The sequence below is a fragment of the Balaenoptera ricei genome, chromosome 14 (assembly GCF_028023285.1).
Source record: "Balaenoptera ricei isolate mBalRic1 chromosome 14, mBalRic1.hap2, whole genome shotgun sequence".
Classification (NCBI taxonomy): Eukaryota; Metazoa; Chordata; class Mammalia; order Artiodactyla; family Balaenopteridae; genus Balaenoptera; species Balaenoptera ricei.
The window spans coordinates 32,120,677-32,137,760 of NC_082652.1; the positions used below are offsets into that span (position 1 = coordinate 32,120,677).

General features: G+C 41.7%; 1 protein-coding gene across 4 annotated transcripts in view; it reads right to left on the bottom strand.

Annotated features, from left to right (window-relative positions):
* Positions 1-17,084, bottom strand: part of PTPRM (protein tyrosine phosphatase receptor type M) — a 747,478-nt gene that overhangs the window by 549,992 nt on the left and 180,402 nt on the right. For all 4 annotated transcript variants that reach the window (XM_059894848.1, XM_059894849.1, XM_059894847.1 and 1 more), the window contains exon 2: positions 16,168-16,290. In XM_059894848.1, the coding sequence (XP_059750831.1) occupies positions 16,168-16,290 (123 nt within the window). The remainder of the gene's footprint in view (positions 1-16,167; positions 16,291-17,084) is intronic.

Genomic DNA, 17,084 nt, shown 5'->3' on the forward strand with positions numbered 1-17,084 from the left:
TAAATAAAATAAAGATGGCAGAGTCCTTCTCAATCTGGATGTTTGTCTGGAATGGGGTTCCCAACCCCAAAGCCTCCAAACTGGAACCACTCTAGACTATTATATACATGGAAAATAAACATCTCCAGTGTTAAGGCACTAGGATTTTGAGATTTATTTGTCATGGTATCTACTACATCTTTGTACTCTATAAATTCTTAGCAAAAAACAAAGAGCTTCATTTTCTTTAGAAAGCTCTTTAATTTGAAAATAAGGAACTAGATTAGATCACAGGATCTATTGAGTTTGGATGAGTCCTATTCTCAGAACTCATTCAGTAAGTCAATAGACATTTGTGGCATCATCACTGCACTTGCTTCACAAAGACAAAGTAAGGGAAAATGCCTCCCATGAATGTAATTAATGATTTGACTTGGAAAACAACCTATTTGTAAACTGTGTCTTCCAATTATAGAGAAAGTCTAATACTACAAAAATATGATAAACTACTAGCTCCTTAAAGAACAATGCTTTTGGTCACAATTGGGGTTTTTATTTACTTGTTTGGTAGTCGAGTTGTTTTCCATTTTTTGTTAACCAATTCTCACTTGCAATTCTTAAGTGTTAGCAGCTGCTCCCATGAATGACCCCAGGATGTTACCTTTCTTTCCCTTTTAATGCACTGGAGGAAAATTCATCAGCTCAGAAAGTATCGGACTTAAGAATGTGAAAACCAATCATGTTCCCCCATTGATTAGTAGTAATAGCAAGAAATGCAACAAATATCATGATGTTAAAGGGCTTCACAACAATTAATATTTTTGGAAGGTTTTGTTGAGTTTGTCAAAGATGGGGTCTTAGATGAGCAATCTCTTCTTCAACTCACCGGAACTGAATGGTATCAGTTAATCAAGAAGGAAAGAAAAGAAAAAACTCACTTGATCAAAAGACTCCTTGGAACCAAGACTGTTTACAATTTCTCTTTGTGTGAGTTTTATGGAAAGGGGCAAATGAGGATAGCCTCTCTCTACTCCCCATGCTGACCTCAGAAAAAATCTGTGACCAAAGTTTACCCTGCCGGCTGCAAAAATATCTGACCTCTGGGATTTACTCTGAATCACAGAAGGCTGTGGCCTGCAGAGGGATCACAGAGGGTTTAAACCTGCTCCCCGGGGGTGCAGGGGGTTCTCTGCTCTTTGCTTTGCTGTGCATATATCATCAAAGAAAATATTGTTCTTATGTGCTGGGGAAGGTCGCTAATGATGAAGACCTTATGAAATGCAGGAATAAATACCAGCTCTTAACCGGGCCGAAGGAGAGAAAGGGCAGGGGAGCAGAGGGCATGGCTGATAGCTCATTTGCAGAACTTGACACTGCATTTTATAAGTGCAGCAATGTCACAGGGGTAAGAAGCAGTCCATCCAATGAAAGAGCAAAGAATTGCACGTCTCCATCTGCTGGGGGACTTGAGGAACTGCCCAAATTAGAAAGTGACTTGGCTTTATGATGATTAAAATTCTTATTAAAGACACACTGAATCACTTTGCTGTACACCTGAAACTGACACAACATTGTAAATCAACTATACTCCAATATAAAATAAAAATTAAAAGTTTTTTTAAAAGATACATTAAATGAGAAAAGAAACTACCACCTCATTTCAGGGGTAAGAAAGTGTGACTGGCCATACCAGTCACAACTATATATTTTTGTCACTTAAAGGTTGCAATGAAACAAATAACACTCCATTTCTTTGATCAGTGTCAGGGCAAACAATGTATGAACCAAGTACAGGCATTTTATAGAGACGTACTCTCCATTAGTGGAGGCTGCCCTTCCCTCCACGCAACTGTACTTGAGAAAGGAGAAGGGTGTATCTCAGCATCTTGGGGCAGCTGTGGACGCCAGCCACAGCCAATGGGCAGATGGCCACTTCTGGCTCTACATCACATCCATCAATTCTTAGGAAGCCTCGTTAAAGTGTTCTCAGCCTGCAGGGGACTCCAAATAACAAGGACTTTCTAAAGTGAGTCCCAGGCTTCAAAAGCCACCATAATGGGTAGGCAATTAGCAGATTAAATTAATCCTGAGTAAGTCTCTGCCACTTCATGAATTTAATTTTCTTTTCTTCCGTTCAGCACATTATTCTATTTTAATACTTGGTCTTTCTGAAAGGCAAAGCATCGCCTCCTTGTGTTGATACTTTAGGTTGCCCACGACGTTCTTTACCTCTTAGGATACAAAAACAGTGCCTGCCCACAGCAGGCGCTTCCTAAGGATTTATTGAAAAAGGAGAAAAGTTTCTAGCACTAGAAAGAGCTAGAAAGGTCATCCACATCTGTCTTCTTCCTCAAGATTAAGTATTAACTACCTCTCATAGCTGTAAAAATCTATAAAGATTACCAGATTTCCCCGTTAACTCTTTCCATGGCTATATTAACATTAAGTTCAAAAAATGTTTCTCCATCATGCCTTTTAAATATTAGCAAATTCTGTTAGAACTCATGTCTTTGGAAATAAATGTGTTATCTTACATAACGGGGCTATTGATAGGAGATGTGTGACTGGTAAGTTCCCCTAAGAATTTGTTATCAATTCATATGCAATTTCTATCAAGCACAATTTCTAAGTCTCCATGAATAATGCTCAGCCATCTTTATAGCACTGTGTCACTATGCACTTCATAATAAAGGGGTTGAAGTTATCTTATCACGACAATATATACGACAGTTCCACAGTTAAAAATCTCAGAAGCAGCACTACTGAATGACTTTATACAGGCTTATTCATAAGGAATAAGTTTAAATAATTCACTTTATCCAACCCACAGCTGTCCAGAAAGCCTACAAACAATTTCAAATATATGAATATTAATCCTACTCTCAAATTTTTCTAGAGCATGAGATTTCATAAACTCAACTTCATAGAATTTGTAATATTCACAGTTGTGTGGCTTTATACAATGTAACTTTGTGTATTATTTCATTTAGAATGAGTATTAGTGAAAAGAAAATACTTTTTCAATAATAGGAACAAACTATTTATATCGTCTTTATTCAGAAAGAAAATGTGAATTGTAACACTCAAGGATATCCTTTTTTGCAATAGTTGACCGTTGAACAATGCAGGGGTTAGGGGCACCAACCCTCCGCTCAGACAAAAATTCTGGGTATAACTGAGAGGTGGTCCTTCTGTATACACGATTCAGTTGGGCACCCGCGATTCAACCAACCATGGGTCATGTGGTACTGTAGTGCTTACTATTGAAGACAATCTGCATATAAGTGGAACCACGCAGTTCAAACTCACGTTGTCAAGGACCACCTGTATTTACAAAACCCTTTCCCCTTCTTTCTTTTCCTTCCAGACTCCTCCAAGCCTTTAACTGTCAATCATCAAGGGAGGCATATCTCTTAAGATGATCTACTTCAGCGGTTCTCAAAGTATCTTCTAAGGACCTCTGAAATCCCCAAGTTACTTACAGGGAGTCCACAAGGTCAAAACTGTTTTCCTGATAGTAATAGGACATTATTTGATTTTATTATTCCCATTTTGCTCTCAGTTACTAACAGGTGTACATCATTGCTCTGATGGCTAATGGAGTGCGTGTACTCTGATGTACTCTGTTTTCAAAATTATTCAGTTTTCATTCAACCCAGAAAATATAAATAGAAATTGCCCACGTGATCAAAAGTTCTTTGGATATTTCAAAAACAATTTTAAGGGTGTAAAGGGGTCCTAAGACCAAACAGTTTGAGAACCATTCAACAAACAACCCCAAAATCTCAGTGGCTTCACACAGGAAGTTTTCCTCTCACTCAGGCACATGACCCCGGCACTACCCAGCTGTGTGTGTGTTTGTGTGTGTGTGTATGTGTGTGTGTGTGTTGGGAGCAGGACTGGGTTTCAGGAGGAGTCGTTTCTACATTTTGTCACTCAGGCACCCAGGGTAAAAGCATCGCAATCACCAAGGCAGGAAAAAGGGAAGAGAACACAGGGAATCTGGCTCTAAAGGCTTCTGCCTGAAAGCGACACGTGTCACTTGAACGCACATTCACCAGCCACAGCAGGTGTGGCCACATCCACATCAGAGGGCACAGAGGTGCACATGCTCCCCTGTTTCTAGAACATGGGAGCTGGAAGCAGTGACTCAACACTCCCCCCAACACCACAGGGTTCTCCCTTCAGGCGGCTCTTCTCTTCCCATCATCTTGTCCCAAAGTTATTCACCCTCGTGACCATGTATTAATGGGGCCTCACAAACCATTTCAGGAAACATGTGGAGAGACGCTACTGAAATACGACATACACAGATTCACATATTTCAATTGTTTTTTATTTCAAAACAATTGCAAAACATCAAATCTAAACAAAATATGGATGGTAAAGGCTTGCCAAAGCTAGTATACAGCGCTATTGTGTAAAACAGGTATTCTAAATGCCTCTGACCGACATGTAAAACCAATTATTTATAATAATTTGTACCATTAACAAATGTCCAACACCTTTTTATAAGAGCAAGACCCAGATCAATTCAAATAAATTAACATTCCTGTCTGAACTGACTCATCCAGCCCAAGTAACAAATTCACATGTCAGTGGTGGGCTGCCCCAATGACCGATCCGCTGAAAAATACAAACTATCATTTTGTTTTCCAAATAACAAGCATCGATTGCAGTGTCAGAAAGGTCGCTTGTCATCAGCTCAGTCACTGACCTGCTGGCAAATTGCAGCCTGTCACTCCGCAGTGAGCCAGGACCATCGGGGGAACTCAGGCACGTTGTGTTTATACAGTACAATTGGGGAGGTGGCACCATTTCCACAAGGTTTGTGTTTAACAGAAAAGGTGTCACGGTCAACAGAGATGGGAAGAGGAAGCAGCATGAAAGGAATGACTATAAGAGAGGTCTCATCATTTCCCAAGATGACCCCCAGAAACCTATTGATTCCTATTTGCCTTAAAATTGCCTGGATCAAACCCAGTCTATGCCTCCAAGTCTTGTGCCAAGGATTTCAATATTTTGTACATTTTCTCTGGGTCACAGAAGAAAAGATGTTCCCTAGAAGGAGCCAGGAAAAATAAAATTAAGAAGCACCTCTGTATTAGGAAACCTGAAGCATTCAAATAAGAACAGGGCATTGGACAAAAACAACTTTCCGTGGTGTCCTCTCGGAGAGCACTGCTGTATTCACGTGCTACCCTGCACATATGGGGTATAGTCAGTTGCATAATAGGTTGTCTGGATGTGTTGTCCACCACAGAAAAGAGTTAGGATGTCCAGCCGACAATTAATTAAATAGCCATATTTATTTCCCTTTCAACCACTTAAGCTTTTAAATGTCACTTTAAGATATAATTTATCACAATCTCCTAGGATAAAATATCAGTCAACTATGAATTAAAGTCCACTTATTTAATGATCCACTCAATCATTTCATGAAGCTTGCCAAGAAATTCTTTATGAATTTTTCTGTGTTCAGCCCCACATTATGGATGAGATACAAATGAATTCAAGCATGTACCCAAAAATAAAATGTAATAATTCCTTATGCATCCTCTTACAAAGTTCCAGTCAGCCACCAAAATATCTACCAATAGGATAACGATCTTTATACTTGATTCACCCACCAAGGCATAAGACCGCAGTGTGAAGCATCTGTCCTATTTTGGAAAGTCCTAAAATTATATCCCTGAAGTGTGTCACTGTACATGGGCCCATCAGCTCCACTAAACTTCTCAAGTGAAGACCAAGGAATCAACCCGAGATGCTCAGAAGGGAAGACGGGGGTCAACCTAGGCTTCTTAAATACAAATATTTTCAATGCGATTGGACAGGATAGCTTTTTGCCTAAAAGGCATCTGTGGATAAGAATCTCATTGGCACTAAGTCAGTGACGCTCCATGTGTCTTTTGTTTCCCACGTTTATAGTACAAATTTTGCTTAGTTTTAAAACTATAGAAAAGTTGAAAAAGTAGTATGATAAATGTTTATACATACTTCACCCAAGCTTAACAACTGTTAACATCTCACCACATTTGCACACATACCCTGTCACACACACACACACACATACACTTTTTAACATGAATCTCCTAAGAACAAGGGAATTCTCCTACTTATTACTATGCTTTGTGATATGATACTTATTTACTAACCAAACTTCCTTCTTTTTTTTTTTTAACATCTTTATTGGAGTATAATTGCTTTACAATGGTGTGTTGGTTTCTGCTGTATAAAGTGAATCAGCTATACATATACATATATCCCCATATCTCAAACTTCCTTCTTACATCTTTCCCTGATCCCTCATATGAGCAGTTCTTTCTTTTCCTCTCTGCAAACATGGTCAATTTCTTTCTTGTTCCCTTTGTCAGAAATCCAGTCAAATGGCCTCCCTGCTGTGCGTCCTTCACCAGCTCAGGACGGCCTTTGGGAGCCTTTCCTCCAGCCTCGCCCCTCTCCTCCCCGTCCACAATGCCTGTAGTCCCGACACTGTCCGCTCCTGAGCAGCCCTGGGCAAGCCTGTGCCCCCCACTGTCCAGCACTGCCGCGGGACAGGGCAATCCTCCTGCCCGGCAGGCCCGCCTGCTCCGGTCCCACGGCCCACGCTCGCCTGGCCCCTCTCGGGTGCCACCTCCTCCTTGCCCTCACCCCTGCCCTCTGTCTGGGCAGCAGCCTGGGCCCCACCGGAGCACTGGGCCCACCACTTCTGTTCTGGAAGACTGGCTCTGGGTCATCGCTACATCCCAGTGCCCGGAGCACACACAGGGCCTCACACAGTTGGAGGCCCAAAGAGGGAAGGGCCTTCCATCTCCTCCTGGTCTATGGCAAAAAGAACAATCCAGGCTTAACTGGTTCTTCTTTAAATGTATTCATCTCTTCCATTTCTTGGACCATGGGAGCCCCCGAAGGGGCAGAAAGGGGACCTTGCCCCTGTGATGGTCTGGTCTGTGGCAGGCTGGAGACAGGGGTGACCGGACCCCCGCACCACACAGAATGGCCCAGGCCTTCCCCATGCTGGTGTCTGTGTGAGGACGGCTTCATGCCACCATCAACCTGCCAGCTAGCATGTCAGCAGCCCACCCAAAACTCCTCTGACCCAAAGACCCTGCCTTCCATTAAGAGAGGCTGCCACTCCCTGGACACGACTGGTAAGTCTTCCTCAGGCCTAGGGCTCTCTGGTCTTCAGTCCATCCCCACTCGTCGCCCCTCTGTGGTCCAAGGTATCTTAAAAGATGGTAAGACTGTCCCCAAGTGTCCCATCAAAACCTGCTGTCCCTTCTCCCCACCCTCCTCCCTTCCAACAACGCGGCCAGGCCCAGCTCCAGGGCGCCTGCACACAGAACACAGGGTACGTGGGCACCAGCCAGCGCCTGGGTGTGAATTTCTCAGCCTGGCATCACAACTGCCCAGTGGACCCATCGCCCTGGACCCCGCCCTGGACCCTCAGCCCCTTCTCAACTCAGCCTCAGAGAGATTTACAGCATCTGTCACGATTGGCCTGCGTGTTTATTCCATTACTTGGTTTCATATAACTTATGATGTCATCTTGTACAATTTTACGGGAAATTAAGCAAGAAATAAACCTATTTTAAAAACACATATTGGGACTTCCCTGGTGGCGCAGTGGTTAAGAATCCGCCTGCCAATGCAGGGGACACGGGTTCAATCCTTGGTCTGGGAAGATCCCACATGCTGCGGAGCAATTAAGTGCGTGCGCCACAACTACTGAGCCTGCACTCTAGAGCCCACGAGCCACAAGTACTGAGCCCGTGCGCCACAACTACTGAGCCTCCGCTCTGCAGCCCATGAGCCACAACTACTGAGCCCGCGCACCTAGAGCCCATGCTCCGAAACAAGAGAAGCCACCGCAATCCTACCGCAACTAGAGAAAGCCTGTGCGCAGCAACGAAGACCCAATGCAGCCTTAAATTAATCAATTAATTAAAAAAACACAAACTAACATATTTATATGTACAGGCTCACTTGTATACTTTTTAGCAAATATTTAAAAAATAGTCAGCCACTGTTCTTCCTTTTTGTAACAGTTTCCCAATCAGCCAAGACAGGAATTTAGAACAAATCTAAAGGAGAACATTTGTGGAACACTGAATATAAACTATTGAAATAAATGGTCATACAGAATACGCTGGCCCCCTTGAAACACTTAACTATTAAAAATCAAGACACTTTTCAAAAAAAGAATGACTGCCCTGATCTTGAATAAAAACTGAATCATGGGAAACATTATGCCGAATGAAATAAGCCAGACACAAAAGAACCACTATTGCATGATGCCTCTTACGTGGGGTACCCAGAGTGGACCAATTCACAGAGACGGGAAGGAGGATGGTGGTGGCCAGGGGCTGGGGGGAGGGGGGATGGGGAGTTAGTGTTTAATGGGTGCAAAGTTTCAGTTTGGGAAGATGAAGAAGTTTCTGGAGATGGATGGTGGTGATGGTTGCACGACAGTGTGCATGTACGTAATGCCACAGAACTGTACTCTTAAAAACGGTAAATTGGGGACTTCCCTGGTGGTCCAGTGGTTAATACTTCGCCTTCCAATGCAGGGGGTGCTGGTTCAATCCCTGGTCAGGGAGGTAAGATCCCACATGCCCCGAGGCCAAAAAAACCAAAACATAAAACAGAAGCAATATTGGAACACATTCAGTAAAGACTTTTAAAAAAATGGTCCACACCAAACAAATCTTTTAAAAAAATGGTAAATTGTATGTTACGTGTTTTTGCCTCTGAATGGAGCACACTGTCTACACTCATGTTAAGATGAGTCCGCCCAGAGCCCTCTGCTGTTTAACTAAGAACTCCCCAAAGATCACTGATCTGAAATGGGGTTCTTTTGTTATCATCTAAAGTTATTTTTCTAACTTTTGTAACTTAGAAACTGCCGGCAGGATGCAATTCCAGTCCAGTTCCTCTCACCGTGTCTCATCATTCACTGTTTCCAAGCTACTGGAAACCCATTTGGAGCATCACCAGGGTGATACGAGTGAGATGCAGAGAGGATGCTCATCAAGGACCATCCTACACCTTGGATGTCAGGCAGGGACCTCACTATGGGACACCTGAATAAGATGCTCAAAGACAATAAAACGTGTCATTTCCTGAGTTCTGGAGCAGAAATATTCAGAATCAACTAAAATAACACCAAATTCAATGACCACCCCCCCACACATTTTAAAAGTATTTTATAATACTTTTTATTACAAAGTTACACTTAATCATAAAGAAAATGTGTAATGTAGAAGTGACAGGACAATTACCCCAAATCCTACCATGCTGGCAAAAAAAGTTCATATTTTAATGGACTTCTTTCAACTTGCTTTTCGATCCATTCAAAAATTATATGAAGATCTATACCTTTTGTTTCTTATTTGGTATCACTCAGAAGGGAAAATAGGAAATCGGCACGAACTGCCCACTTCACAGAGAGTCCAAATTAAACTCAAAGATGAATTCATACCAACTGGTCCTGGAAAGTTACTTAGTAATAAAAGGAGGACGTTTTTTGAATTCTGTGCCAGGCCAGGTAGGAGGCTAAGTCTCTGAAGTGGATAGTTTTGTCTCCCTTGGCCAGTAACCCCATGAGGCAGGTTCTAAACGCCTTTCCAACGCCTTCGCGATCCTGTAGGGCTGACGGCCCCCTCCCCCCGCAGAGCTCCCCCTGCCTCAGCCTCTGCCCCTGATCTTCCCTCTGGGAGGACCCCTCAGCCTCCAGGCCTCCTTGTCCCTGATGGGACCCCATCTCTGCTCACACAGCGGCTGCTCCTGTCTGCCGCTCCCGTCCCTTACTAAGCCCTTGTCCTGATTTAGTTTTTCTTCCCAGCCCTAGAACGTCTCCCCATCACAGCGTAAGTCTGTCTGCTTATCACAGCCTGCGTGCCTCACAGTCAGCAAGAGGACAGACGTCATTATTGTCGCTCCAGCTCCTAGCGCCAGGCCCCCGGCCATCACTCCACGAACATGTATCACGGACTAATCCTACACCCATGAGGACCTGAGAGCTGAAGAGTCGGCCAAGGTCCACAGCTGTGAAGCCACAGAGCCAGAATCTGACCCGGGAGTGGGCAGCAACCCCACGGGGAGAGCCTTCGAGTTCATTTCCAGAAGATCCAAATAGTTGCCACCTGGGATGAAGGCTGCCCGTGCCCCCCTCACTAGATGCAAGTGCTCGGGTGGGAGGTTCCCTCCCTGGCACTCAGAAGAGCAAAAACGGGGGCTTTTCTCTCCTATAAGCCTGGGGCAGGTGTATCTTCTCTGATCTTCAGTCCTCTTGGGTGTCAGACAGATATAACGCCGTCTGATCTCCCAGGGTCGTCATGAGGATCAGAGGATACACAGCATAGAAGCAACTTTTGTCAACTGCTAGGAGTCATGTACTTGTACAAGATTACTTTGGTTTATGAGGGAGAATTATCGGAAGGTACTGCACTGCCACTTGCCTGGGATTTCAATTTTTTTTGCTCTTGTTTTTTGCTCTTTGTGTGTTTTTAAGAGACAGCATAGCCAAGAAAGCTAAATTTGATGCTATGGTGTGCTGAGTCTGATGAACTGAATTTCATATTACCTTTTACATTTTTACATCCAGAAAGTCATTAATTAATGAGGGGAAACATGGTCTCACAGGATCTGATCTTTTGGCAATCCAAGAACGATCTCACTAGACTGAGAATGTAGGTGCATCGCCGGGGAGGGGATCCTTACTTGGTTCATTCAGCGATGAAGCCCAAGCATCTTGAACGATGCCTCACACATAGCAGGTGTTCAATAAATATTTGTTGAATGTTGACAGATTCAAAGAATGAAAGAAATAATTAAACAACTGTGTGAATGTTCTTTGCCAAAAATATTACTCACTAGATACACACTGAAATTTAAGGAGGAAAAATGTCTTTTCAAGCCCAAAGTCTTCTGCTCTTTGTCACTCAAAGAGCAGAAGACTTTGTATAAGCCCTGAAGTGTGAATACATAGGGTGTCTTCCCCAGTAGGAGGAAAACATGCCTGGTGAACGCACCCCAAGAGGAAACTGCAATTCCTTTGTCTGTCAATCCATCATCTTTCCCAAAAAAAATACATGCAGTCACTTTTTTTCTATTTACTGGGGCATGACACTAAGAGTCCACATTGCTCCTTCATCCTGCATGGCCCTCTCTCTGCCTTTCACATGGATACCCTCGGAAATGACTCAATCCTCAGTCACAACATCTCCACAAAGATATGCAACCCAAAGATTGGCCACCATTCCCAATCTGCATTACATAAAACCAAGATGTGGAGGCCAAGTGAGGTTGCCCAGGATGCACACTATACAACCTGTATAGGAGCACTATACAACCTGGAAGAGTATTACATTCTCCCAGCACTAGGGCCCAATTTACTTCATTACAGCCTTTTTAGAGGTATGATGTCTTACGGGGACCACAGGGGTTATAAATAAATGTCAATTTTATAAGTATCAAATGGCTATGGTTGTAAGCTATCTTTACATTTTTAATATTATGGATGAATTTACTGCTAATTTTTTAAATTAAAGAGGATCACATTTTCTAATACATAAGATATGGAATATGTTGAATATCCATTTCATAAAACTGGAGCACTAGGGTCCAAACATGAATACTTTAACAACATATAAACACATCAACTATTCTCAAACTGTGCAGATGTTTTTGCATCATGAAACACTCCTAATCAAATACTTCTTAGTCTATAGGGATAATCATACAAGGCACTGCACTATATAAAGTGATAGAAGCAATGGTGCTATCAAAATGCACCAGGTTATTATTTGGTTACTTAATCAAGGGTTCCTGTGCTCAGAGTATAATCCTTATGGTAAAGTTTAAGAGAGTTGCCCATTGCTAATGGAGCTCAATGAATATGAAATGAACCACGTGCTTTCCAATAAAAGAGAAATCACATGTAGCACGCTTTCACCATCAGGAAAACTGTGTGGTTCAGAGCTAGCTGCAAAAGTATCATCTACTATCACATAAATGTTGGCTTGAAATACAAAAAAATTAAATGGCATTTGGTATTTATTTTCCCTAACTATGTATTTTCCATAGCTAACATCACAGCATCAGAATAGTTATCAACCAGCTTGTATAAAGCTCCAGACTGTATTTAAATAGTTTAAATGTGGTTAAAAAATAGCCTCACATGTGAAGATACAGAGAAACAAACCCTGCACATTGAAGCATCATTTTCCAAAAAGACACAGAAAAAGTAAACTTTAATTACAGTAAATTTAAAAATCAGAGTAAAAATTTTAGTCTATCTCACCATCATAATTGTTAAATTCATCTTGGTGGATTATTTGCTTATTAGAATCACAGGAGTTCCACAAGGACGTTGGTACTAAACAATAAAGAACATCACGATGCTTTCCAATAGATAGCAAATTTATGGGAAAGACAGAGAAAATCCCTGATCATCACATTTTTTTTCTTACTGATTTTAATAGCTCAATGTTTGGAAAAGAAGTCATCTGAAAGTGAAAGAAAATGTGAAAAAATGTTTATATGTTAATAGTTATAATATGAATACAGAAAATCATTACAATATAAGCCAGGAGTCCAAAACAACAATTAAAGCTGATGCCAAAATGGTCTAAGACAGAGGTTAGCATAACTGTTGTGGAAAGGTCCAGAAACGAGATATCTAGGCTTTGTGAACCCTACAGCCTCTGTTCCAACTACTCAGACTACTCAGCTCTGCCACTGCGGCCCAAAAGCAGGCACAGACAATATTTAACAAATGGGCATGCCCGTGTGCCAATAAAACTTGTTTATGGACACTGAAATTGGAATTTCATGTGTCACAAAACAGTATTATTATTATTTTGATTTTAAAAAACAATTTAGGACTTCCCTGGTGGCACAGTGGTTAAGAATCCGCCTGCCAATACAGCGGACGTAAGTTTGATCCCTGGTCCTGGGAGATCCCACATGCTGCGGAGCAACTAAGCCCGTGTGCCACAGCTACTGAAGCCCAGGCGCCTGGAGCTCGTGCTCCACAACGGGAGCAGCTGCCGCAGTGAGAGGCCCACGCACGTAGGCGAGGAGTAGCCCCCGCTCGCCGCACATAGAGGGGGCCTGCGCACAGCAACGAGGACCCAGTGCAGCCATAAGTAAGTAAGTAAATAAATAAATAAAGTTTTAAAAAAATAATAAAAAATAAAAATGTAAAAACCATTCCTAGCTTGCAAGCCACACCGAAAAAACAGCAGCTAACTGGCTGTGGCTGGCAGGATATAGTTTGCCAACCCTGGGTCTAAGGCATCACAGAACCAGCCTGCACATGCAAGACCAAATACAAATACACATGTGAGAACAAATCCAACAATATTTTAAATAAAGGTTTTTAAAAAGTAACCCTTATAAAGCTATGGTTGTATCTGATCTTGCCACCCATTTACCCTGAGAAATTCATAAAACTAGTTTCTGTTTTAGTGTAAGAAGGCCAGCCTTAGAATTTGGTTTTGAAAGGAATAAATTTTATACCTATTAATGAAAAAGGAGGAGGAGGAAGAGGAAAAATCCTGAAATTGAAGAGTATTTAAAACTCATGGCTATATATACCTACTGGAAACTCAGTTTTCACATCCATACCTCAGGATAGTATATGCACGTTTACGAGACAGTAACTTCTAACAATGACATTTCATTGAGAACTTAACTTCTCACTTTTGGTGGGTAGGTCAGCTGGGCCCAAGTCCACGTCCTCCAAAAACACTGGGCTTACAGTAAGAAAACTGCTCTTAGAATACTTCTAGTCTATACCACACTTAATTCTATGCACTTTTAGATTGCTCGCTAGTTGTATTTTTGTAACCCTCTTTCCCAAGTAGGTAAGTTCCTAGAAACAATCATCTCATAATCCTTCATCTCCCTCAGTAATCATGATTAGTATATACTAGGGCTCAAAGAAGTTTTTTTTAATAACTAAAGTTTGTTTAATAAATAGGAAAAAATACAAGTATCTGCAGTTTTATATTATTGTAAACATTTTCAGGAGCCTTATCTGGACCCATGTCCATAGGCAGAGTCAGAGGAGAGACGATCCACTGCTAGTCTTTCCCCAACTCTCTCCAGACCTGCTGACACCCAAACCACCCACATGTCCTAACCCTAACCCAAAACTTGCACCCTGTTTGTGGGTAGGTGTTGAGGATACATCTTATGTAACCATCAGAAACCAGATGGAATTGACAAAAGTGTTAGAAAATAGAACATTCAGAGATCTTAAGTTACAAAGTCCTAATATTAATCACCAAGTATTCTATTAGTCAACAGAAGAAAAATAAATTCAAGCAGCGTGTTTAATGCCCCCACTTCATTCTTCCAAAGGCAGAAGGGCCTTCAAAGGCCAAATACTTGCAAGGTCACTCTCCCTGTGTTGCTTCAATTACCCAACTGACTATTCCAGGGCACAACTGGTCTTTGATATGTGTAACCATTTTTGTAATGGCCTCTGCTGGAAACCCATCCTTTCTATATTTAAAGCTTGGACATCTTGGTCTGAGATGGTATTATGGGACATCAGAAAGAAGAAAAGGACAAGATGGTAACAAGAAGCTATACCTTCCCCTCCTTCATGGAGGGAGATGGGTCATCCTATATCAAAAATAGAACCAGTGGAGGTTGACAAAGATCCTGCCTTATTGGGGGTTCCTTTGTAAAAGTCGATTTTTCCTAATCAGGCTTCAGTCTAAAGGACCACAAAAATGAAATCAATTCCCTACCGTGGAAAACTACAAAATGTTCACCAAATTAGAAGATAATAAACAGAGAAAACCTGAGTGCACTCTTGTGGAGAAAACTCCCAGAACTAAACCTGAGTGCCCTCCCCAGCCTCTCTGGACACAGGCTGCAGAGACAGAGCAGGTGAGGACAAAGGCCTTCAGGGTGAGAAGGCTGCTTGGGAAAGGACAGCTCTGCCTGAGGGGGGCTGCTAACCCCTGCTCTACCCCTTCTCCCATCACTGACAAGAATGGAGCCAGACTGGAATTTGGAAAAACAACTAAAGTACCACTGACTCAAACACAAGTAATATTCAAAAGTACATACCTATGAGAGAAAAAGAGACAGAACAGGAGGCTGGCAGCTGTGGGGAAATCACCAAGAACTAGGAAGGATTTGGAGTCCAGTAAAGCCACAGTGCTAAGGAGCTCAATTTCCTTTCTCTGAAGTTATAAGGAGTTAAACATGGGAAGGAAACGGAAAGAACATGGCGGGCATCATAACTATTACAGCTTAACTAAGAACAACATTAAACCCTACTTCATGTTTAAAAGCTACCTCTCCAAGATTACTTACTAAATGTATTCATAAATACTGCTATTGGGACACAGTTAGATGAAGACCTTAAGAGCCATTAAAAAAGTATAAAAATCGTGTTTTACCTGAAATCCAAATCAGAATAACATATCTTCCAGTTTGAATCCTGAATGGGACACAGTCATCACCCCATCTGTCAAGTGAATCTGCAAATCTAAAATTTTAAATGGATATGCAACCCGCAGCCTAAAAATGGTGTCTATCAAAATGATCAAGCACCAATCTGATTAGAGTCCGTGAGTCACCATCTTCCTGATCTTGCAACTAAAGAAGTAGAACTCTTGCTGGTGTTCAATGGATCAAATGTTTCTCACTCATCAGAAAATTTACTAAGTGCTTCTACAGTGGAAAAAGGATCCACATGCATGCAAAACCATTTTATCAGAATGCTTTGAAGATCACTAGCAACCTCCAGATCCCCCAGGTGCCAGATGAGTCACCTCCCAAGGTCTATTTGTGATGGAGACTTTGTTATTTGGATTCCCCAGCTAGAGTTCCAAACACCAAACTCATCTGCCAGAAGAGACGTCAATCTATTTCCCATATATTCTGCTACTTGGGGAAGGGTCAATTGGGTAATGGCCATTAATGTAGCTCAGGTGTATCTAACAATAAAGGAAGTAAGCATTACATTTTAAAGGGAGAGATACAAGGGTCAACTCTTTGTCATTGGTCCTCGTGTACCATCCTCACCAGCTAATCAGCCTTTGCCACCAAACTCCAAGACCAACACCCTCATTCATTCAACCAATACCCAGTGAACATTTACTGTGATTAAGACTCTTGTGCACCTTTGGTTTTAAAAAGAGAACTTTAAAAGCAAACCTGATGGCATCCATGGATCAGAGGTTGGTTTGGTCAAGGTGTTCACTTGCTCCCAGTTGAAGTCATCATCTTCAGCCTGACTGTATCCACACGTGCTATAAGGCTCATCAAAGAGGCAACCACCTAAAATGTAAAAGAAGGAAGAGTAGCATTAATAAATAACGACCAGAGGTCTGGGGTAAGCTATGACGACTGCAGGAAACCATAAACCTACTCAATGCTCAACGCGATTTGATTTGGCCTTTTTGCTCAGGAACTGTGGATCCTGACCCCATTGCATCCTTGCGAAGCGCTAGCTGAGTATTCACCATGCCTTGTCAATAATTCTATATTATACTGTTCCCCCAAAAGAATCCAACGTCTGTATAATCCAACTGAAAGTAAGACCTAAGCAGATTTATAACCCATATTTTCCAGATTCATATGAATTAGGTATAATTGATCTTATGTTCAAAACTTTAATAGAACCATCCTAGGTGTTCAATGTGTTTTCAATAGAAAAAAAAACATTATAATTTATCCAAAAAAATGAAGAGAGATACTTCCACCATACCACTGGTAGAGGACAAACCACAGTAAAGATTATGGACCTAGCTTGCAAAATATTTTTCTAAGGATTATTCTAAATCTAACATAGAAACAGGTTTTGCTTGAATACTTTGGAGATTTGAGGTCTCAAAATTAAAAGAGATTATAAATTTGCCTACAGTCCACACAATTTTGAAAGGCAAGAATAAATTCACAACTAAACATGTGGTAAACATCTGCTTGATGTCGATGCTAAAAATGAAGCAACTTAAACAAAGAATAAAAGAAAATGCAGTATATGCAAAGCAGGTCCGCTGTTTCAGCACCCTGGGCACTGTGATGATTTTAAGTCCCACCCCGCATCTTCTTAAATGTCTCCTGTTGACTTT